Genomic DNA, 26,156 nt, shown 5'->3' on the forward strand with positions numbered 1-26,156 from the left:
GTAGCTGTGTGATAAATGTATTACTATTATCACTTCAATTTTGTTTTTAACTGAAACTAGCATCCAAGTCCAAAATGTTAGTTTAAAACGAAGTCATTTTTACTTTTTACATAAAGAGAAACCAGGATTTAATAATCCAAATATGGAGCATCTAGAGTTAAAGAATCAATTATGACAATGAAGTTAAAGTCTTCTTGTTCTCCTAATAGAGTATAATCATTAAAATGTAACTGCTTGATATAGTAATTCTTAAATAACAGTCCTGAACCTGCAGTTCTTAGAGATAATAATGCACAACTCCCTAAAATTTATAATGCTAACAAAGGACACTTATGAGTATTATAATTTGGTATACATGGACGAGAATTAGGGCATTAGTAGAGTTTTGCTAAAGAGTCACATTCAGTATTCTACTGAAAAATCTGGCTGCCAAGCTATGTTTGGTAACTTTGCCATGCTCTTAATTATGCATATTCACATCATCTCAATTCCTGTAACTTTGGGGAAGGCCCCTTTGTCTGTTTCATCAGTGATCTTGAACCCCTGTGTGTCCAGTTGATCCCATCTTTGTTTTTTAACCAAGATTACTAGTGGTTTATTTAGCATCATCAACAATTTAGCTGATTGTGAGGCTCTCTGACTGCTCTACTTCACACAGTAAAAAAATCTGCATGCATTTTTACCCTGTAATTTTCTACTATCTGGAATAGCTCAGAGAGGAGTCATCCACACACCCGCTACTAAAGAGAGATATATACAGAGCCTCCCTAAAATCTTCTTGTACTACGGCTTCTCATTGTGATTACTGAACCTTTCTTTTCACAGGGAAGTGGAATCAGGAGAGGTGGAAGGCATGTGGGGCATTTCTCCCCACCTAACTGGGATGCAGTAAAAAAAGTTGTGAACCATTGGTCTTTACTGGCAAAGGAAGATTATCCAACTTTAAGAAATTGACATATAAAAAAGATCACCATATTTAACAAAAAGGAGCCACTTGGGAAGCCAAAGAAAACAACAAAATAATGCCAGGTAAGTGCTTCTCTATATATGATTCCCAGCTCAGCATCAGCCTTACCTGGAACTTTAATTCTCAGACCCTACCCTAGACACACTGAAATAGGAATCTGGGGTTGAGGCTCAGCAACATGTGTTTTAACAAGCCCACCACGTGACTCTGATGCATGAGAGAGTTTGAGAACCACCATGCTAGGTTACTCGCTTGATATCAAAAAGAAAAAATCATGGTTAAGTGATCATGACCATTGTAATCTTGAAGGAAGCAAAGGAAATAATCCTTTAGTTTAAAATAGGCAAGCCTTAGTAAGTAACTAAAGTATGTCTTTACTCCCTTACTTCATTAAACTGTAAATCCACCCCAGGTCCGAGACCCACCACTTCTGGCCTTCACAGCAAGCAGTGAGATGAGAACATTTGAAAGCCACACAGCCACCTGTTAAATGCCATGGCCACCTCAGCTAAGTTAGGTAATTTAGGGGGGAAAAATACATTATACAGAAGCTCAGCAGACATCCGTAAATTAAATAAAATCAACTCAATTGGGTCCAAAATGTTAAAAGAAATTCAGCTTAACAAAATAACTACAATGGAAGATACATTCTTATGGGGAAAATTCTAATTATTTTGTTGTTGTTTGCAAACTTTATTCCCATCCAAGGTATTTTTTTCATTAGGTGCACAGGAAGCAATATGTATTCATATAATTTTACCTGTATGTCAGTTGGGTAGATTTTACACCCTGTAAAATAAAATGTTGATAGTCTGATAAACTTTTGATACTTGTTTTTAAGGTGTTTCCTAAGTATATCCAGTCACTGGCTACCAGAACCTAAGTGGAAGTTATTACCCGAGTGTTCAGTCGTATGATAGACCAATATAGTGAGATCTGCACTAAACTTTGGTCTTTAAAGACCCATTTATCGTGCTTTCAGTTTCTGAAGATTTTTACAACATCACAATTTTTTGCAGTTGTATTTCTGAATTGCTGTATGAAAAAGCTAGACTTTCAATTTGTAAACTTAGGATTGTGTCACTCCTCTGTTTAAAATTTTCCATAAATTACTGTTACATCTGGGATAAAATCCAAACTCCTTAATGTGCCATCCATGTCTCCAATATTTAGCCTTTGCCTGCCTCTCCATCTTGACTGTGATTCTCCAAGCACACCCACCTTTCAATTCGGGATCAGGCCAAACTCTTCCCTGTCTCAGAGTTTTGCCCATCGGCCACACCCCCCCCAACACTCTTCTTCCAGGTCCCAGCGCGAGCTGCACCTTTTCAGAAAGGCCCGGCCAGTCTATCTGAGTAGGCACTCTTATTCTGTCCTTCTCGTCCCATTCACCTTCTTCACAGCCCTTTCACAACTTAAATGTATTTATCAGTCTTTACTACTTGCTAGTTTCCTCTGTGTTCCTGGCCCGTCCATTGTGTTGTATGTTACACGAGGGCAGGGAGGGAGCTGGGTTTGCTTGCCACCTTACACCTGGCACAAGTGTCCCACAGAGAACAGGTGATCAGGAAATACGGGGCTAAACAATAAAGAGCCACACTGCACTCTTTACAGCAGAAAGACCAGAGCGTGTCTTGTATTTACATTCGAGTACAGAGAGATGGTCCTGAGTTGTACCGAGTCTTCTATATTCCTCACTTCTTCAGAGCTCACCTGCAGGTTCATGTGGGAGGCATATCTACTTTCCTGTCTGACTAAATAACAGTCCTCCTCCAACAGAGAAGGCAGTCTTTTCAGGCCCAAACCAGCCCTGAAGAGTCAACAGTCAGTTGCCCTCACATCTCAGATTACCTGTGTTCTCCTCTTGGCTATACTGTCGTCTCTAAAGGCAGAGGCTCCACAGAGGCAGTATACTTCTGGGCCCAGTCAATGAATTAAAAATGAGTAAAATAATTTTTAAGAATATGCACGTGACAGTACTAATAAAGGGAAAAGTTTCTCAGTAACCTTTGAAGTGTATGACTTTTTCCGTTTTGAACCAGCTTTTTCATTCTTTCTTTTGCCTTTTCCATCTTCTTCTACTCTATCACCTTCCTCCTCACTGCTTGCATCTGCAGTGTTTCCACCTTCTCCCTCAGTTTCTGAAGAGCTCTGTTGCTGAATTGCCTAGGAAATAATAAAATATTAGCTAATTACATTTTTTTAAGAAATAGCAAAGAACATCGATTGTGAAAATCAGTCTTTTAATTTGGAGGGGGCCAGCTTATTCTTAAGATTTTCAGAATAAAGGGCAGTCAACTTCAGTTTTTCAGTGACCACCTGATTTGAACCCTCTCGGGTGACAGAATTATATTTAATCCAAAATGCTATTGGAATAAAAAAAATGGTGATTTCAAATGAATGGAGGGTAACTATTAGTACAAAAGGCAAATAAGAGACCCAAAAAAGAGTTAAAACCAAAGAAATGAAATAGTAAGTGACAATCAAGCAAATTGTTACCTGGTATCCAGTAAACTTTACTCCTGGGTTATTCTCTATTTCCCACAATCCTTCATTAAATCCTTTCCGTTTGTTTGACTTTCCAAACTTGTCTTTGTATTCCTTATATGGAAAAAGGTCTTTGGGACCTAGAAATGCACTGCAGATATACATGAGAAATAGAATTGATACTCTGAATATCAACTAAGGTGTCAGAGCACATTTTAGTAAACAAATTAAAAGTATATATAAAAACCCTCTGAAGTAGGCATGTATCTTAAGATGTTACACATATATTTCAGGGCAGAAAAAATGGGTAGCTGGCTACACAAAAGCCAGGTGTGCCACTTTGATTTTACTTTTAAATTGCCAATCTCTTTTTGTTTTAAAATGGAGTTTTAGTTACACTAGTTTTAAAGATGTTTGTTTTGACCCCTTAAATCATCATCCTAAACTAGGACTTACCTATGCTAATTTTTCATAGGTAAAATTTACAGAAAAATATAAACACTGGATTAAAAAAATGATTTAACTCTATATACCACATTAGTATATTAATTCACTCTTATTTCTATAAATTAAAAAATCACGAAGAACAAAGCAAAAACTGAAGGAACAAAACAGCAGCAGACTCACAGAACCCAAGAATGGACTAACAATTGCCAAAGGGAAAGGGACTGGGGAGGGTGGGTGGGAAGGGAAGGAGAAGGGGAAAAAGGGGTATTACAATTAGCACAAATAACGTAGGGGGTCACAGGGAAGGCAGTATAGCACAGAGAAGACAAGTAGTGACTCTATAGCATCTTACTACACTGATGAACAGTGAATGTAATGGGGTCTGGGGGGGACTTGGTGATAGGGGGAGTCTAGTAACCACAATGTTGCTCATGTGACTGTATATTAATGATACCAAAAAAAAAAATCATACCATGTTTAATGAGGCACTAAGCAAGAAAAACTGTACGTGGCAAAGTAGAATCTTATCCAATTTAAACCTTACCCTAAATTCATAACTATGAAAAGGAAATGATTAGAAAATATCCTGGGGCTGACTAACAGATCTGAGTGTTCAAACCGCAGTCTCCTGCACTATTCCCTGTTATTTTAACCTGGTGAATGAGGTGCTGGAGGCCCGTATCCTGGCTGACACCCATCACGCTTACGTTCCAAACTAAGATTCAGGTATTCAACAAATGATTGCACATCTACATTGTGTCAGCACTATTCCAGAGACACTGGGAATTCTGTGGGGCACAAAGAGATCTTTACTTTCATGGAGCATACATTCTAATAGCAGGATAGGGATTTGGACAATAAATAAATAAAAATAAATACATGGTATTGTGTGATAAACAAAAATAAAGCAGAGAAGGGAGATTAGGAAAGCGTGCAGGTAGACTTTACAGTTTTAGCTAGGCAGGTCAAGGAAGGCCTCACTGAAAAGGGAGCAGCTGAGAACCACTGGAGGCGAAGGAACAAGCCCACCCCAGTTGCCTGGGGAAGAGTACAGCACCGACTGAAGGGCGAGGCCCCCACGGGTCCTGAGGTGCTAAGAAAGGAAGAGGCCACTGTGGCTAGAGTGAAATGAGTGGCAGGGGAGAGTATGCAGTGAGGTCAGAGGGCAGGAGGGTGGGGCACAGATTCTGTGGGGCCTGGGGGACACCACACAGGCTCTGAGTCAAATGGGAAGCCATGGAAGGTTTTGAGGAAAGTAGTAATTTATGTGTTAGTAGGACCACTTGGCTATGTGTTGAAAACAGACTAAAAAGCGGGTCCTCGGGTGGAAGCAGGGACACCCATCAGGCCACTGAAGTCATGAGGTGACAGCCTGGGCTCCGGGCAGGGTGGCTGGTGGGGGGCGGCTGGACTCTGAGCTCCTTCTCAAGAGCCACGAAGATTTGCTGGCGGGCTGGATACGCATGCGGGAGGGAGGGTGGGGCTGAGGGGACCGACGAGGTTTTAGACGGAACATTCAGAAAAATGGAGTTGATATTTAGTGACATGGGAAGATTTTTGAGAGATAAAGATTTAAGGGTGAAAAGCTTGGTTTGGGGTGTTCAGTTTGAAATTCCGGCTAGACACCCAAGGGAAGATGACAAGAAGGCAGCTGGAGAGATAATTATGAAATCCAGGGAAAAGGTCCGAGCTGGAGATACATTATTTGGAGGTTATCAGCAGAGATGACATTAAAAGCTTTGAGACCCCAGGTTAGCAATTCCCTGACTGGGTCTTAGAGCTGATCCCTCACATGGCCCAGCTGCTCAAACGCTTCAAGTCAATGAAAACGCCCGGGGAAGCTTTCTGACCTCCCCCGATCCCAAACCTTCCCTGACCGCTCACCTGCAGTCTGTCGGTCAGCATGAGTCCGTCTCTGAATTCAGACATAGTGTGTTCAGTTACTGGGCATTCTCATCAAAAGCATGTCAGTGTCTTGCTTGAAAAACTGAGCATGAGAAAGAAATGGACCCGGGGGACGGCCATTCCACTTGGAGAGAAATCTGTCACGAATCACTAGCCTGTGGCTTTGACCCTCCAGCCTTCGACTCTATACGTCGGCATTAGCTACGTGCTGACCTGCCGAGGTCCCCGTCGCCTGCGACGGTGGCCGAGCTTGCCTGGACTACGGGATGCCACAGGAGGCAGTGGGAGCAGCCGGCCAGCGCGGCTGCTCCCAGGAAGAGGGGCTCTGCATGAACTACTGTTCGGAAACAAGGTCTTGCTCTTGATAGACAACCTTGCTGTCTCCTGGATTATAGGTAATTCCACAAGTCAAATCCCTTCTCAATTGGTTAAGTTTGCTCCAAGGTTTTACAAAGGCTAAAGGGCAGGCCAGAAACTAAAACTGTTCAAAGCTATGTGCTCTAAGGATCTTTCTTTTTTTTTTGGTCATGGCTGCCTTGAAAATTGTCTAGACTAAAACTACTAGGGTTAAGTTATATGGAGCAGAGGAACCCACGGCTCCAACCACCTGCCTGTCTGGGCACTAGGACAGATTCGAGGCCAGGCTCTGAGGAAAGTCCAGTCCTCTCTGGGATGCCCCCTTGGGTAACCTGCACACCCCTTTCTTGTTAAGGTCCTCACATTTCATATATTTTTCCCCTTTCACTTACCTCATTTAATTAATTTAGTTCATCAACAGCTATTTTTTCAAGTACTACCCTGTGCCAGGCACTGTGCTAAGCGCTGTGTAAGAGGTAAGCAATCCACATTGGAGCTCCGCCTACACAGAGAGGATGACCATTAGGCGCTTGCTGGGGCAGATGACCTCAGGTTCGGGGATATCCAGTGCCTAGTAACGTTCAACTGAAACCATGTCATGGCAGGCTTTTTGAAATTCATTCTCTTCTAGATGTTTTAAATGTACTTCTGGATAATCAAACCAGAGCAAAACTACATATGGGCTCTAACACAAGGCTCCTTGGTAGAACTCTTTAACTGAATGAAGCCTTGGGGTGATACCACTGGCATGTCTGAAGGGTACGGGGAGCAGGAGCGCCGTACAGCCCTTCACACCATCCGCTGGAATGACTCTGCTACATTCACCAGCAATACACCAGGTGGCAGGCTCCGTAAGGGCACTTTTTTATTTCTAGGGCCTTAAAGAATTCTTAGAAATGGTTTCCTAAGTGAATGAAAGTACATGTTAGTAAATGGTTGATTTTGGTGTATATAGTGGAAATGTGATAATATTGTTTTTTAAATCCTGCCCTATTCCAGAAATACAACCAGCTCATTTGGAAATAGATCCTGAAGATAAAGCAAACTAACGTTATAGACATAAAGTCTACACAGGGATGAGGCAGACACAGAACATGTATCTCAAAGCTCTATGTACTTACTATAGGTAAAACTTTATTCTAAGCTTTCTAGCGACCTCTCTAAGGAGGAAAACATGGTAGGCTCCATAGTCTACAGTAATGTATTATATATATATATAAAAGAAAAGAAAACTAACTTTCTGAGAGGAACACGACTACTTCTCACATGAAGGAGAAAGGACTATCTTAAGTACATATTCTCCTGGTAGCTCTCCTTCCAGATGAGAATGAAGATGTCAAAGTGGCAGAGACAACAAGCTAAGAAAAGTTCACACGTGGCTCTAATAACATTTAATGAACGTAAGGGATGATCCTGAATTTGAAGACATCTAAAACTTCATGCTAGTTTTTAGCTTTCCCCTATGCATTTCCTCTTCTATCGGTGTCCTTGATGTAATTAACTACATACATTCTCAATGTGTCAAGACTGCCAACTGTCCCCTAAGGTCCATGACATTCTTTCTTTTATCAGTGGATTACTTCTCCCAATTTTATTCTCCCTTCAGAGCTGCCCAACTAGAGACTGTTTCCCAGCTTCCCCTACAGCTAGATGTAGCCACGACTATGTTCTGACCACTGGAATGAACAGCATACGTGACAGATACACGTTCCTTGTCATTTCCTCACAGGGAAGCTACTTGCTCTTCACTTCTTCTCTTTGCCTTACTTCCCTCTACGTGGAAGACGCACAGGTGCCACTGAGCTAGTTTTTGTTTTTGCTTTAGGCGAACAGGGCGACACCCAGGAAATGGGCAGACAACATGACAGAAGGAACCTGGGTCCCTGCAGGGGTCCACCCACCTGAGTCTAGATTGTCTTAAAAGAAAGAAACCTGTATTCTTTGAGACATTGTAATTCCAGGTTCCCTTATTCAACACTTCAGCCTGTACTCTAACCAATACAATTAGAAAACCTTAAAAAGTTGGTATGTTTGTTTCAGGGTCCAACAAATTCAAAGAGCTGGAGAGAATGTAACTTTATTCTGTGAAATACGAATGGAAGAAAGTTCTCTAGAAAGGAAATAAATATACAAGAGCTACAAAAGAAACGACTGGGAGAGGTAAGGGGACTATCCTAGGACTCAGAGTGTCTGAACGGAGACTTCTGGGTGACGCCCAACTTTTAAGCACAAACAGAAAGGACAATCAAATACAAAATGGATGAAAAATCTTTACATTAAGAAAATTACACTACTAAGCTTTGTAATTTTATATAATTGATTATAATGATTTTAACAACAATAAAATGTTAAAGTCATCTCTAAGCAACGTAAGTCCAGCAGGTCTAATTAGAGCTGCTGGAACTCTGAGCTGTTCTGCTGACTTACGTTTCATGGGTGCCAAAGAAGAAGATAGGGTACTTGTTTGCTGGAGGCTTCACGGCTCCCTCCGGGAGTTCATCAATCTGTTAAAGATCAATTTATGATTAGATATTCAGTTATATAAAATAACATAAACATGATATAAGCGTTGATAATTTACTGCTAATTTAAAAACAAAGTCACTCTAAAAAATCCCAACAGTTTTTCTCCTCTTGAACCTTACACAAAATGACTCTAAAGGTCATATTTGGCCCACCACATGGAGAGTTAACACTGTAACCTGATTATAACCACTATGGGAATACGTAATCAGGAGGCATTTCCTTCAACTCAATAGAAGTGCTCCTGGGAATCTGTTCCTATTTTGAAATAATTCAAAAGAAAGAATAAAAACAACCAAAAAAGGTTGTTTAAACACACACACACCCTTAGAAATATAATCGTTGCAAGATAGGAGAATTATGGGAAATTAACTTGATAAAATATTTAATGACTTTAGTCATTAAAAGATATCTCTCTTGCCTGGCCTACTTACTGCAAGTTTCTCTCCCCACCCATTGAAGCTAGAATTACCTTTGAAAATGCACATTTATATCACTTCCTGCTTCAAATCCTTACATAGCTTCTCATTGCTTATAGCATTCCTAGCTGTGTATCTGAAACCTCTGGAGCTTTTTAAAAATAAAAAAACCATACTTCAAGCCCTTCCCCAGACCTACCAATTCTTATGTACAGTTGAGGTTGAGACCCTCCAACAGGATAAAGTCTAAGTTTCTCATAATCCTATATAGTTACATGTATACACGTTATTCCTTAGAATGTTTCAAGAAATGGGTCCTTCTATGGCTATAGCCCCAACCTGTCCTTTCAACTCCAGGCAAGAAATTACAAACATCTACAAACTGTTTCCATTTACAGGTCCTACAAGCAGCTTACACACTGAAGAAAAGGGTACAAACAGAAGATGCACAAGGGCCTGGTGTCTAGTGTCCTCAAGAAATCTGCAGGCCTAACACACAGCAGCCTGGGAAGCACTGCACTATCACAAGTCCATCTCTGACCTCAGAGAACCACGTGCCACAGAGCGGACGTTCTGTGCACTAAGACAGACTTTGAGTCTAGGAACTTGGAGGTGATTCCGGCTTCTGACTTAAACCGTGATATCAGAGGTATTGCTTCATCTCTTGGGGCTTTGACTTTCACATCTGTAAACTGAGATGGCTGGAAAGTCCTGAAATTCCGTCTTGTCTAAAACTGAACGAATTTCCTAAGTCTGTTTTTGTTTGCTATCTTACTTATAGGTACATTCTGTTACCAAGAAAGAAACAATCTTTTCATTATTTCCTCAAACCCCACATTCAGTTTTTCAGGCAAATTGTGCTAATTCAGTTCCTGAAATGTCTCTCCAGTTGATCACCATTCCTATTATTTAGTTCTCTAAATCAAGGTCTCACCATCTTCTGACATGGTCACTGCAGCAGTCTTTCAAAATATCTCCTTGTCTCTAGCTTTCCTGTGACCTACTACCCAGCTTCTGTGAGACCCTGGTGTGTGTTACATTCCAAACTACCCAGAAAGACAATTTAAAAGGAGTAATTTCACTCTGAATGCTTTCTATATGTACATATAAAATTGTGGTGAAACACATAAAATTTCAATTAGTAAGTAGTGTTAAGAATATTTATTATTGTGAAAAGCATGTCCAGAAAACAAGTAACTATATTTTAAATGTACAAAAAGCAACTTGAAATGGAAATGCATAGGTTTATGGAATGTGGTAGGCACTGAATTACTAGTTGATGAAACACTACTTTTTTTTTAGGCTCTTTTTTAAAACATTTTATTTTGGTATCATTAATGTACAATTACATGAGCAACATTATGGTTACTAGACCCCCCCCATCATCAAGTCCCCCAACATGCCCCACTGCAGGCCCTGTTCATGAGCATAGTGAGATGCTGTAGTCACTGCTCGCCTTCCCTATGTTGTACAGCCCTCCCCGTGACCCCTCCTACTGATGAAACCCTATTACATTTTTGTTTTTTTTCACTCTTGTGAGAAAGCAAAGTGAACGGTTTTTAAAAAATTCTTTTAACTGTTTTTCTTCACAAAGGTAACAACTTTTGGTTAAACTCTTCTTTGCTACAATGTTATTTAACTAGTATCTACTGCAGAGATTGCAAACTGATGGCCCTCAGGCCATTTCTGTTGTTTGGCTCATACAGTGTTCTTTAAAAACTGCATTAGTTATCAACACTTTAAAACAGGAAGATTCATATTAAAATCCACACTAATAACTGCTGTGAAAAAAATACTGAAGACAGAGATAAACCACACTACGCTTGCATTCCCACAAGGCAATACTAGCTGAAGAGGACCTCCAGCTGCTGTCTTTAGACAAGGTGTGTGCTCTCAAGCCGGTCCCTGCCACATCACTCTCTAGGTCATGTTGTGAATGCCTGCTTTCCTTATTCACATTCCTTGTCTGGCCCCTATGAGTATCTGAGTTCATGTTCCTGTGATAAATATTGTCAAAAAATAGGAACTGGCCTTACCACTCACGCTGGTTCCCTCAGAAAGGTGTGGAGAAATGTGTTGTCATGCACTCATTATGTTTTACTGAGTCTTGTTTTTAACTTTCTTGAGAATTATACTCTGATAATTTGGCATTAAACCAAGTTTTTCACATGGCTACGCCCTCCCCTGAGCCAGCTAAAGAGCGCACCTCCCGGGCACTATTTTTTTGGCTCCTAGAGTGAATACTAAGCAGCAACAGAACTATCTTCAGCGTTTGTTTTCCTGACTTTGTTTTTACTTTCGTTTCTGGTTCTTGGCTATGGTTTTGGCCCTGATTCTGGTTTGCACAAAGCCAGTGTATTATTCCCCGTAACAGATGAGAACCTATTATCTTTTGGGTATAACATGGCAAAGAATATGGTACATTATTCTGGTTTGTACAAGAGTGTCTTGCTTCTACTAGAAAGAAGAAAAGCCCTTTGAGTTCTCAATCAGTGAGTGTGTGTATTTTGTGTTTCCTCTAACCTGCAGCTAAAGGTTTGGACCTGCCGCTGTAAGCTCTGTGTGTCTGTACTTGAGGGCTTTAGCCCTCCTTGCGTGAGTCTGAAACATTTTCCTACTTCTGGAAAGGGTACTGACAAATTAGACATAAATTTCTTAAAAACAAAAGAGCTGCTCTTATTGGTTTATAGATACTAAAAGGACTTACAAAAATCTAACATAAAGGAACATAAGAATCCTCAAGAAATAAAAAAGTGAATATGGTAGCCTTTCGGTTATTGTCTGTCTGCCTTGCTTACTACCGCAGAGGCACTCGGGGTGCCGGTCAGAATCAAAGGCTCTACCCGCTGGAGTCTGTGACTACGGTCCCACGGACTCGGGGACCAGAGGGAAGCAGCCTCGTATTTCCTAGAGAACTTGTCCTCAGGGTTTCACCCCTGAATTTCACCATTAGTGTCACCTAGGGACTCATTAGAAATGCGGGTTCTCAGCCCAGAACCCAGACCAACTGACTCACACAGCTCTGGGGGTTAAGCCCAAGGATCAGTTTTTAAGAAGCACTAGCTGCTTTTGACATTTTTTTTTTACTTGGATTTAGACTAATATTAAATTGAATTAATTAATGGATAATCTTTCCATCCCTGAATAACTTTTAAGAAAGAATACTAAAACATTGGTCACCAAGTATAGTTTTAACATATGCATGATTTTATTTTTTAGTGTTTATAAATAATAAATTTATCCAGATTTATATATAATTTATAACAAAGTATGCTTTTATCCATGTTCATATATAATTATATATAAATATGTAATTTTATACACATGAAGTTTTTTGGAGGGAGAGGAACTAGTGTGTTCTATACATAACGTGAATGCACACAAAATGAGATCGTATAAATTCTCTGCATCCTGAAGGGCCCTTGAAGTCAACTGGCATAGTTCTAACTCGTTTGTTTTTAATGGCTGTATAATAATCCAGCCATTGGACTGCCTATAATTTATTCAACTTTTCCTGAGGGATGGATATTACCCTTATTTTTAGTGCTGTTGCCTTTAAAAAAGGCTATAGTAAACACACTTAGATTTTTATGCACTGGTGCTTCTATTTCCAGGAGAGATTTCTAGGAGTGAGATGGCTGGAGGTAGGAGTGACAGATTAGAGGTATTTTTCATTTTAACAGGTATTGCCAGATTGCTTTCAAAAAAGGCTGTAATAATTCACATTTTAAAGGACAACAACAAGAAAACAACTTAAAAACACACACATTTACAACAGCAGCAAAAATTATAAGATACTTAAACTATATCTAAAAATAGATGTAAAAAAATTATAAAATTTAGGAACCTTTAAGAAAGCCCCAATAAATGGAGAAATAAATCATATTCACAGACTAGAAACCTCAATATTATAAGAAGCCAGTTCTTCCCATGTTTATCTATAGCTATAATCCAAATCCAAAAATGGTTTATTGTGAATCTTGGTAAGCTAATGTACTGTTTGCCAGCCCCTCCCAGATTGGAAGCATACATAATAGTAGGTATAAGAAGGCACGAGACCTTAACCAAAGTATCTTGGAATCTACATGGTAAGTCTTATCTATTTCTAGCACTAGGTCTTTTTTTTTTAAATTAAAGTCTAGAAAACTTCCTTTATTCCGTTTCTGATAATCAATTTGAACTCTCTGTCCTGTCTTCTAGAATTCATGTTATTAGCAAATTGACTCTCTGTGAAATATATTTGATGCTTAATTATCGTCTCTTCCCTTGTATTTGTCTCTACTTCTTTTGCTTTCTAGATATATGTTTCAAAGTCTGTCTCCTATTTGGCTAATTTATTTTCTGTAACATTGATTATACTTGTTAACTGGGGTGTTTATATACTCCATAGTCTGTCCTTTCCTATTTAATGGAATCACTGTTTACATCCTATCTTCTTCATTGGAAAAAACATTTGAGGAACACCCAGGTGGTAGACGTCCATAAAGAAGGACTTTGGACACTGTAAGTCATAGCACAGGACTTTAAAAAGCCTGTGGGAGAGGGAAGAACAGCAGAAAGGCTAAGCGAGGAAATGCTCTTCACATACTTACCCATTTAGAACACGAGCAATTACCCTGAATGCCTCCACAAACAGGACTGCTGATTCCAGACAAAGGCAAAATCACACTAAGGAAATCCATCAAAATACATCAGAAATTTAACCTATAGCAGCATCACAAAGTTTTAAGGACTTAAATGCATCCTATTCTACAGTTAATCCCTTAATGATAAACATGTGAAGATAGTTTTGGTTTTCTGCCAAAAGCATCTATCTAAAAAAAAAAAAAAGAAGCAAAGGGCAAAACCAAAAAACTTTGATGGACATGTGTTCCTGGCAAGGTTACTAATATTTAATAATATAAAGTAGACATTAAGAAGAAAACACCAAAGTGTGTTACAGTTATAATGAGCAGACAGGCGGACTGGCTTAAAGATGGTGTGAGAGGTGAGACAGAAACCTCCTCCCAAAACCACATATAATGTGAAAATATACCAAATACAACTAATTCTGAAAGAGCAACAGGAAACAAGGCTGTGACAGACTGCCTTTCATCTGGTGAAAAGAGAAGATCTCATGGAAAAACGTAAAGTACCAAAGCCACGATCTGGCGGGACCCAAGCCCTTCCTCCACCCCAGCTCACTGGCTGGAGGAAAAGAAATGGAGCAGGAAAGGGGTGGGAGTCTGACTTCTGAACACCCAGCCCTGGAGATCTGCTCTGGGAGCACGAACCTACATTACATGGTGCTCTGGAGATAGTGGGGTTGGAAAACTAAGATAGGCAGAATACTCAGAGAGACTGAGATTCCAGCCACTTGTGGAGAACAAGTACCCACAACCGGCTGCTCTGGAACAAAAGAAAGGCGGGCAGTCTGAGAGACTTCTAACAGCAAGAGGGCTGCTAAAGGGGCAAGGATTGCTGCTCAGGAGAAAGGACAGGTGGAGAAAATTGTCCTTGCTCACTCAGCCCAGCAGGTTGGGAACTTTTAGGAGCTTCACACACTCCAGCCCCCTGGCTGGCAACGCAGCCCCGAGGCCCCCCACAAAGATATGCAGCCTGCCACTCCTTCCTCCTGGCTGGCACTGGCTCGCAAACCTGCTGCCCCCACCATTGCACCAGGCCAGCCAGAGGGCGGCCCTGCCCACAGCAGCTACAAGGGCATAGCATAGATGTTCCTCCCTGCACGCTTGGCCTGCTGGCCCTGTCAGTGGAGGCAGGTACTGCGGCCAGAAGCAGGAAAGAGCTCTCTCCTCCCAGCAGGCACCAGTGTTGCTCGCCTGCAACCCCCACCATCGCTAGAGGGGTTGAGCAGCTCCAGAGAGCAGAGGTTCTGGGCACTAGAGGGCACCACCGACTCCAAGTTATCACTACACATATGAAACATCAGAAGAATGTGGTACAAACCAAAATCCCACAAACACCAGAAAGAGGGCTAAGTGAAACTGAACTCGCTAATGTTCCTGAAAACTATTTCAAAACAAAAATGCTCACAAAGCTAAAGAAAATATTCAGGATCGCAGGGAGGACCTCAAGCAAGAGATAGAAACATTGAAAAATACAATATCTGAAATGAAACATACAATGGAGAGATTTAAAAGCAGATTAGATGAAGTAGAGAAGATGGTGAATGAAATAGAAATTAGGGAACAGGAATACAAAAAAGCTGAGGCACAGAGAAAAAAAGGAACTCCAGGACTGAAAGAATATTAAGGGAACTGTGTGACCAATCCAAACAGAACAATATTCATATTATAGGGGTACCAGAAAAAGAAGAGAGAGAGAAAGGGATAGAAAGTGTCTTTGAGGAGGTAATTGCTGAAAACTTCCCCAATCTGGGGAAGAAGACAGCCTTTCAGGCCATGGAGGTACACAGATCTCCCAACACAAGGGACCCAAGGAAGACAACACCAAGACATATAATGACTAAAATGGCAAAGATCAAGGATAAAGACAGAGTATTAAAAGCAGCCAGAGAGAGAAAAAAGATCACATACAAAGGAAAACCCATCAGGCTATCATCAGACTTCTCAACAGAGACCTTACAGGCCAGAAGGGTGTGGCATGATGTATTTAATGCAGTGAAGCAGAATGGCCTCAAACCAAGAATACTCTACCCAGAAAGACTGTCATTTAAATTTGAAGGAGGGATTCAACAATTTCAAATAAGTAAAAAGTTGAGAGAATTTACCTCCCACAAACCATCTCTACATTGTATTTTGGAGGGACTGGTATAGATGGAAGTGTTCCTAAGGCCAAATAGCTGTCTCCAGAGAAAATGAAACCACAGTAAAGGAAGTAGACCAATTAATTACTAGAAAATGCAAAATTAAACCAATTACCCTGAAAGTCAATCAGAGGATACACAAAGAGTACAGAATATGACACCTAATATATAAAGAATGGAGGAGGAAGAAGAAAAAAGAAGTAAAAAAAGAACCTTTAGATTGTGTTTGTAGTAGCGTACTAAGGGAGTTAAGTCAGACTGTTAGATGGTAAAGAGGCTACCCTTGAACCTTTAGTAACCACAAATCTAAAGCCTGCAATGGCAATAAATACATATCTATCAATAATCACCCTAAATGTAAATGGTCTAAATGCACCAATCAAAAGACACAGAGTCACTGAATGGATAAAAAAAAAAAAAGACCTGTCTATACGCTGCCTATAAGAGACTCATTTCAAACCCCAAAACATACACAACTAGAAGTGAGGGGATGGAAAAGGATATTTCATGCAACTAATAGGGAGAAAAAAAAAGGAGTTGCAGTACTTGTATCACACAAAATAGACTTCAAAACAAAGAAAGTAACAAAAGACAAAGGACATTACTTATGATAAAAGGGTCAGTCCAACAAGAAGATATAACCATTACAAATATCTACGCACCCAACACAGGATCACCTCATATGTGAAACAAATAGTAACAGAATTAAAGGGGGAAATAGAATGGAATGCATTCATTTTAGGAGACTTCAACACACCACACATACCAAAGGACAGATCAACCAAACACAAAATAAATAAGGAGACAGAGGCACTGAACAATACATTAGAACAGATGGACCTAACAGACACCTACAAAACACCCCACCCAAAAGCAACACGATACACATTCTTCACGAGTGTACATGGGACATTTTCAAGAATAGATCACACACGAGGACACAAAAAGAGCCTCAGTAAATTCAGAAGGATTGAAATTGTGCCAACCAGTTTCTCAGATCACAAAGCCATGAAACTAGAAATAAATTATTCAAAGAAAACAAAAAAGCCCACAAACACATGGAGGCTTAACAACATGCTCCTAAATAATCAATGGTCTAACTTAAAAAAAAAAGAAAAAAAAAGTGAAACCTTCATAAGAGTGTGTATCAATGATACCTTATCAATGGGTCAATGACCAAATAAAAACAGAAATCAAGCAATATATGGAGACAAATGAAAACAAGAGCACAACACCCCAAAAATCTGTGGGACACAGCGAAGGCAGTTCTAAGAGGAAAGTATATAGCAATACAGACTTACCTCAAGACAGAAGAACTATCCCAAATGAACAGTCTAAACTCACAATTAATGAAACTAGAAAAAGAACAAATGAGGCCCAACGTCAGTAGAAGGAGGGACACAATAAAGATCAGAGCAGAAGTAAATAAAATTGAGAAGAATAAAACAACAGAAAGAATCAATGAAAGCAGGAGCTGGTTCTTTGAGAAAATAAACAAAATAGATAAGCCTCTAGCCAGACTTATCAAGAAAAAAAGAGAGTCTATATACATAAACAGAATCAGAAATGAGAAAGGAAAAAATCACTAAGGACACCACAGAAATGCAAAGAAATTATTAGAGAATACCATGAAAAATTATATGCTAACAAACTAGATAACCTAGAAGAAATAGACAACTTTCTAGAAAAATACAACCTTCCAAGGCTGACCCAAGAAGAAACAGAAAATCTGAACAGACCAATTAGCAGCAATGAAATTGAATTGGTAATCAAAATCTATCTAAGAACAAAATTCCTGGATCAGATGGCTTCACCATTAAATTTTACCAAACATTTGGTGAAGACCTAATACCCATCCTCCTCAAAGTTTTCAAAAAGTAGAAGAGGAGGGAATACTTCCAAAATCATTCTATGAGGCCAGTATCACTCTAATACCAAAACCAGGTGAAGACACCACAAAAAAAGAAAATTACAGACCAATATCCCTGATGAACATAGATGCAAAAATCCTCAACAAAATATTAGCAAACTGAATTCAAAAATACATCAAAAACATCATCCATCAAGATCAAGTAGTATTTATTCCACGGATGCAAGGATGGTACAATATTTGAAAATCCATCAACATCATCCACCACATCAACAAAAAGGAGGACAAAAATCATATGATTATCTCCATAGATGCTGAAAAAGCATTTGAAAAAGTTCAAGATCCATTCATGATAAAAACTCTCAACAAAATGGGTATAAAGGGCAATTTTTCAACATAATAAAGGTCATATATGATAAACCCACAGCCAACATCACACTTAACAGCGAAAGCTGGAAGCTTTTTCTCTAAGATTGGGAACAAGACAAGGATGCCCACTCTCCCCACTTTTATTCAACATAGTTCTGGAGGTCCTAGCCATGGCAATCAGACAACACAAAGAAATAAACGGAATCCAGATTGGTTAAACCATCACTGCTTGCAGATGACATGATACTGTACATAAAAAAACCTAAAGAATCTACCCCGAAACTATTAGAACTAATAACTGAATTCAGCAAAGTTGCAGGATACAAAATCAATACACAGAAATCTATTGCATTCCTATATACTAAGGGTGAACTAGCAGAAAGGGAAATCTGGAAAACAATTCCATTCACAATTGCATCAAAAGGAATAAAATACCCAGGAATAAACCTAACCAAGGAGGCAAAAGACCTATACCCTGAAAACTACAAGACACTCATGAGAGAAATTAAAGAAGACACCAATAAATGGAAATACATCCTGTGCTCATGGATAGGAAGAATTAATATTGTCAAAATGGCCATCCTGCCTAAAGCAATCTACAGATTCAATGCAATCCCTATCAAAATACAAACAGCATTCTTCAACAAACTAGAACAAATAGTTCTAACATTCATATTTAATGACAAAAGACCCTGAGTAGCCAAAGTAATCCTGAGAAGGAAGAACAAAGCTGGGGGGATTATGCTCCCCAACTTCAAGCCCTACTACAAAGCTACAGTAATGAAGACAATTTGGTACTGGCACAAGAACAGACCTATAGATCAATGGAACAGAACAGAGAGGTCAGATATAAACCCAAGCATATATGGTCAATTAATATATGATAAAGGAGCCATGGATATACAATGGGGAAATGACAGCCTCTTCAACAACTGGTGTTGGCAAAACTGGACAGCTACATGTAAGAGAATGACACTGGATTATTGTCTAAGGCCATACACAAAAGTAAACTTGAAATGGATCAAATACCTGAATGTAAGTCATGAAATCATAAAACTCATAGAAGAAAACATAGGCAAAAATCTCTTGAATATAAACATGAGCAATTTATTCCTGAACACATCTTCTTGGGCAAGGGAAACAAAAGCAAAAATTAACAAATGGGACTACATCAAACTACAAAGCTTCTGTACAGCAAAGGACACCATCAATAGAACAGAAAGGCATCCTACAGTGTGGGAGAATATATTTATAAATGACATATCTGACAAGGGGTTAACATCCAAAATATATGAAGAACTCACATGCGTCAATACCCAAAAAGCATATAACCCGATTAAAAAATGGGCAGAGGATCTGAACAGACACTTCTCCAAAGAAGAAATTCAGATGGCCAACAGGCATATGAAAAGATGCTCCACATCACTAATTATCAGGGAAACACAAATTAAAACCACATTGAGATATCACTTCACACCATTAGGATGGCCAACATCCAAAAGACAAGCAACAACAAATGCTGGTGTGCATGAGGAGAAAGGGGAGCCCTCCTACACTGCTGGTGGGAATGTAAATTAGTTCAACCATTGTGGAAAGCAATATGGAGGTCTCTTAAAAAACTAAAAATAGAAATACCAATTCCACTCCTAGGAATTTACCCAAAGAAAACAAGATCCCTGATTAAAAAAGACATATGCACCCCTATGTTTATTGCAGCACTATTTACAATAGCCAAGGTATGGAAGCAACCTAAGTGTCCATCAGTAGATGAATGGTTAAAGAAGATGTAGTACATATGCACAATGGAACTATTATTCAGCCGTAAGAAGGAAACAAATCCTACCATTTGCAACAGCATGGATGGAGCTGGAGGGTATTATGCTCAGTGAAATAAGCCAGGTGGAGAAAGACAAGTACCAAATGATTTCCCTCATTTGTGGAGTATAAAAATGAGGCAAAACTGAAGCAACAAAACAGCGACAGACTCAGAGACTCCAAGGGACTAGCAGTTACCAAGGTGAAGAGTGGAGGAGGGTGGGTGGTGAGGGAGGGAGAAGGGGATTGAAGGGCGTTGGCACACATGGTGTGTGTGGGGTCATAGGGAAGGCGTACAGCACAGAGAAGACAAGTAGTGACTCTGTGGCATCTTACTATGCTGATGGACACTGACAGCAATGGGGTGTGGGGAGGACTTGATAATAAGGGTGACTGTAGTAACCACAATGTTTTTCATGTGAAACCTTTATAAGAGTGTATATCAATGATACCTTAATAAAAAATTAAAAAAATGAGCAGACAGTGGTGAGTATTCTGATTAAGAAACTGTCAGTTTGTAATGTTTCAGTGTAATTATCAATAAAATAATAATAATAATGATGATAATAATAATAATAAACAATGACATAACTGTAACAGTTCCACAAGTAAAGGACAAGACTTAGTTCCTGGCACAACAGTGTCCAGAAAATTCAGCACTTTTTGGGTAATGTTCTCAGAGATTCCTTCCTTCAATTTCTGCCTCAGGAATGAAATTAGTCACATGAAAATTTTAATAATTCTACACATAAAACAAAATCAAACCACATTTAGTCTTAAACTTTACCTGTTTTTGACAAATATATATATATATATATATATAAAGGTGGCAGCTTAGCCAAACTTTCTTAACTACCTCATCTGTGCAAAAACTCATTTAATCATTTAAAAAATCACAGGCGTTTTCTGAACACTGTATCTCACTTTCCTTGTTCTCAATTCTACTAAATTGCCTCATATAAGGTTAGCTTGGGCACACTTGGGAGGTTTGTCTTCAGTCTTGACTCTTCATCTTGCAGTTATCTCCTCTCTTGTTCCAGTTCACCATCTGGGAACATCTCAGCGACCCCACAGCCTCGTATTTCACTGCTCTTGCATCCCCCACATATGCTGCATAGCAACTTCCATAAAAACTCACTGTTCTGGGGATATCTCTTCAGAGTCCTGTTCTTTGGTTACTTAAATAAATTTCAAGGAGCATAATAATCAATGGCATGAAAAGGCAGCACACACAATGGGAGGAAATATTTGTAAATCATGAATCTGATAAGGAGTCAATATCAAGAATATATAAAGAACTCTTACAACTCAATAGCAAAAACACAAACATTCTGATTAAAAAGTGGGCAAAGGACTTGAATAAATAAGTTTCCAAATAAAATATATAAATGACTAATAAACACACAAAAAGTTACTCAACATCATTAATCATTAGGGAAATGCAAATCAAAACCACAATGTGTATTTTGCTCACACCCACAGGATGGCTACTATCAAAAAAATGAAGTAACAAGTGTTGACAAAGATGTGGAGAAAGTGGAATGCTTGTGCAGTGGGTGGGAATGTAGAATGGTGTAGACTTACTGGAAAATAATACGGTTTTCCTCAAAAATTAAAAATAGAACTACCACATAAAACTCCAAAAGACTTAAAGGCAGGGTCTCACATAGGAACACTGTACCTCACATTCACAGCAGCAATATTCACAACAGCTAAGAAATGGAAGTAATCCAGGTGCTCATCAGCAGAAAAATGGATCAACAGAAATGTGGTATGTTTGGTAGTACAGCTTGGAGAATACAGTTAATGATCCTATTACATCTTACCATGTTGTTAGATAGTGACCGCACTAGAAGGGGTAAGGACTTAATAATATGGGTAATTGTTGAAACACTGTGTTGTGTAACTGAAACCCAGTTAAGATTGTATATTGACGATACTTTTAATAAAAAGAAAAATGTGGTATATATTCATAAATGGACTATTATTCAGTCTTAAAAAGAAATTGACATGTCTATAACATGGACGGACATTGAAGACATTACAATAAATGAAATAAGCCAGTCACAAAATGACATATACTATATGACTGAATTTATGAGGTACTTAAGAGTAGTCAAACTCTAGGCAAGTCACTCAGTCAGAAAGATTAATGCATTTTAGTTTCCTCAACTGTCCCCCGAAAATAACAACACCAGAAGTCCCAGGAGGTACTAATATTTAACTTTCCATTAAAGACTGTCTGCAGGTAGGGAGATGCAATAGAACAAAATGTAATGAAGGTTCGTTCATTCAGGATGCAATTTATCTTTCTCTATAATGAGTAAATCTACATAGTCCTATTACAAGTAACATATAAATAAACTTTCAAAAAGGAGAAGGGAAGGGAACACTCCCCAACTCATTTTTTGAGGCCAGTATTACTCTGATACCAAAACCAGACATAGACATCACAAGAAAACATAACTATAGATCAGTATCACTAACACTATAGATGAAAAAATCTTTAACAAAATACTAGCAAACTGAATCCAGCACCTATAAAAAGAATTATGCACCATGAACAAAAGACTTGATCCAAAGTCTCTTTATGCCAAGTTCATTCAACATAGGAAAATCAATAAATACAATACACCATATTAATAGAACAAGAGACAAAAACTACATGGTCTTCTCAATAAATCTGAGAAGAGCATTTGACAAAATCCAACATTCTTTCAGGACAGAAACATTTAATAAACTAGGACTAGAAGGAAAACTTCCTCAACCTGTTAAAAGGGCATCTATGAAAACCATAGCCAACATAATACTGGTAAAAGACTTAAAAGTTTTCCCCTAAGATCTTGAACAAGACAAGGACATCCACTTTCATCACGTTTATTCAATATTGTACTGGAGATTCCAGCCGGGGCAATTAGGTTGATGGGAGTATAAAATGGTGAGTGGCTTTGGAGAAAAGTCTGGCAATCTTTCAAAGGGTTAAACTAGAGTCAGCCTATATCTCAGCAATTCTACTCCTAGGTATATACCCAAGATATTAAAAACATTAAGTCCACATAAAAAACTGTACATGAATGTTCACTGTTGTATTATTCATAACACCCCAAAAAAGAAACAACCCAGATACTCATCACCTGATGAATAGAAAAATGTGGACTACCTATACAATGGAATGTTATTCAGCTATAAAAGGAATGAAGTACTGATACATGTTACAACATGGATGAAATATGGATGACCATTATGCTACGTGTCGGGAAAATGGAAGTTGCCATGGCCAGGACCCTCACCTGATGCTAATCTGCTCTCCCACTGCGTATGCATGATGATGTAATACTCAGCCTACCCCACAGGGCGCATGCTCGTATACCCACTGGCAGTAAGCCATGACTGCCGGTGTTGCTCTACAAAGAGCTCTGCCCGGTGCTGGGGGAGGAAGCGGGAGAGCAGAGGCTGGGAGCAGACACGGAACCCGGAGAGGAGGCAGCCGCTGCGGCAGAGGCTGAGCCAGAGGGAGAGACACTGACTGCTGGTACAGACGTGATTCCAGCACTCAGCCTCCCGCTGAGAGAATGAAGCTTGGTACGAGCTCCTCTTTACCCACAACATTCCGTTGTCATGTTTCCGTCTCCCCAAACCAGAGTGAACTTGCCGGGATCTGAAAAAACCCTCTCCGGCCCAGAGCTACACTAAGTTAAATGAGTCAGATACAAAAGGCCACATGTTCTATGATTCCACTTACATGAAATGCCCAGAATAAGGAAATTCATAGAGACAAAGTAGATCAGTGATTGTAATGGGTTGGGGATAGGAGGGGATGGAGAGTGACTTAATGGATATGGGGTTCCCTTTGGGGTGATGAGATGTGCTGGAATCAGATGGTGGTGATGGTTGCACAACCTTGTGAATACAATAAAAACCAATGAATTGTATAATTTAAAAGAGTGAATTTATGGTATCAGAAATTTTTCTCAACAAAAACAGAAACACACACACACATATACTGAGACAAAATAAGATGTATTCCGAGTCTATTTATAATGAATACAAAGGCAAAAATAGAAAACTTTTATTATTATTACAATGGATGGTAAAAAGGCATTTGACAAAATTCAACTTTCATTCCTGACTAGAATTCTTAGAAAAAAAAAAAGAGAGTATTTCAACATAACAAGGAATATCTATTTGAAAATGGCCCAAATCACATATAGTAATAAAATGAGATGTATTCTTAAAAATCAGGAACAATACGATGTCAGCTATCTCCGAACGCTTAACACTGTTCTGAAAATTCTAGTTAATGCATTAAGAGGATTCCCACTCCACATGCCAACAAACATAAATATTGAAACATTAGATAAAAGTCATTATCTGAATATGATTTAAGAAAAAGTAAATCATTAGAAAAACAAAATGAATGTATAGCAGGATGACAAAATAAATTACGTAAAAGTAAAAAGCTTTGGCATATATCACGAGAGACAAGGTTGAAAGAAAAAGATTGAATTCAGTCATTTAACAAGCACGTCCTGAATGTCTTCTGTGTGCCAGGGCACTCTTTCAGTTGCCAAGGATGCACCAATGAACAATGGCCAAAAATCGTTGCCCTCAAGGGGGAAAATAAAACAGTAAATAACAACTATAATAAATTATTTTATATGTGAGAATGTGAAAAAAGCTATGCAAAAAAGAGTCCAGGATGAAGTTGGGGTTTTAATTGTAAACAGGATGGTCTAAAATTTCTCCTTGAGGAAGTGACGGCAGAACGAAGACCTGGAAGCGCCGGGATGCCCAGGGTGAGGGAGTGAGCGCACCGGCGGGGCGGAAGGACTGGCGTGTTCAAGGGACAGAGGCCCACGCGGCTAGAGCAGAGCAAGGAAGGGAGGAAAAGGATCTTTATTACATTTTAACAGGATTACCGTGTCTGCTCTGTTGGGAACAGACTTTGAGAAGGTAAAAATGGAAATGGTAAGGTCAGTTGGAAATCTACTAAAACAATCCGGTTAGGACATAACTGGTTTAGACAAGCATAGCGGCAGCGGAAGTAGTTGGACTGCATATATTCTTCAGTTGGACTTAACAGGATTTGCCAACAGACTAGATATGGGGCATAAGAAAACTTCGATGTCAAGGATGACACCAAAACTTTTGTTCTGAGCGACTAAAATTCAATTTATATAAGCATCAAAAACAGCAAGCAACACTTAGTAGTTTTTTTAAAAAAAATGTGTAGATCCTTTATGAAGAAAACTACACAATTTTACTGATAGAAAAATTAAGAGAAAATTCCATGTTTCTGGCTCGAATGATACAATGTTGAAAAAAGTGTCACTTCTCCTCATTAATTTGTACTTTAATTCATTTCAAACTAAAATTCCATTGAGATTTCTCTTGAAACTCAAGGTAATTCTAAAGTCAACCCAGAAAAATAAACGAAAATAGTCAAGGAAAATTATTCTTAATGAAAAGATAACGAGAAACTTGCTCTTCTCTCTGCCTACAGATGCTCTTCCCACAATATCCGCGGGGCTCCCACCTTCCTTCAGGCCATCTTATTAGAGAAGCGTTCCTCGAACATTCTACATAAAACACAGCAAGACCCTTTTTTAAATTCATCCCTGCTAGCTACTTATTAGCTATTACTATTACTCCATCCCCTAAACTATTTATTTTTCTCCTTAGAGAAAAAAATTACTTGAAGGTAGGCTCTCTACTATAAACTCTGCCCGTAGAACGTACCTGAGGTACAGCAGGCATTCAGTAAATAGCTGTTGAATGAATGGGTGAATAAGCTTGCATTACCAGAGATGAAACATATGACATACTGTAATGGTTTGGGTAGTCTCTGAAGTCAGGTCTCAGGCTTATCATTTACTTACTTGGGCAATTTTGGGGAAGATATTTAAAATCTCTCTACACTTCAGGATTTCTCATTTGTAAAAGTGGGGATATCAATATGAATAGCACAGGGTTCCTGCGGCCATAAATGAAATAATGGTACATAAGCTATCAATAATTAACACTGCAGACTTTTTCTTTCTTAACTGTTCTTCCTTAAAATAAGCCTGCTTAAATCAGTTCCCTCAAAATATCCTCTGCTTCTAATTCTACCTTTTTAAAAACTGTCAAAGGAAGTAACTAAAATTCTGTTTAGTTTCAACTACATGTTAGGTGCTTTTAACTAAATTACCTGTTTTTGGTTTAACTAAGTTCTCTCAACAACCTTGTGGGG

General features: G+C 39.0%; 1 protein-coding gene across 1 annotated transcript in view; it reads right to left on the minus strand.

The window, feature by feature from the left end:
• The window catches only part of HDGFL3 (HDGF like 3), a 52,869-nt gene that overhangs the window by 13,622 nt on the left and 13,091 nt on the right, over positions 1-26,156 (minus strand). Inside the window, exons 2-4 of the mRNA XM_036932079.2 lie at positions 8,591-8,667; positions 3,467-3,605; positions 2,975-3,133 (exon numbers count right to left, since the gene is read on the minus strand). Coding sequence (XP_036787974.1) covers positions 2,975-3,133; positions 3,467-3,605; positions 8,591-8,667 — 375 coding nt within the window. The remainder of the gene's footprint in view (positions 1-2,974; positions 3,134-3,466; positions 3,606-8,590; positions 8,668-26,156) is intronic.

Source organism: Manis pentadactyla, chromosome 18 (genome assembly GCF_030020395.1).
Source record: "Manis pentadactyla isolate mManPen7 chromosome 18, mManPen7.hap1, whole genome shotgun sequence".
Lineage (NCBI taxonomy): Eukaryota > Metazoa > Chordata > Mammalia > Pholidota > Manidae > Manis > Manis pentadactyla.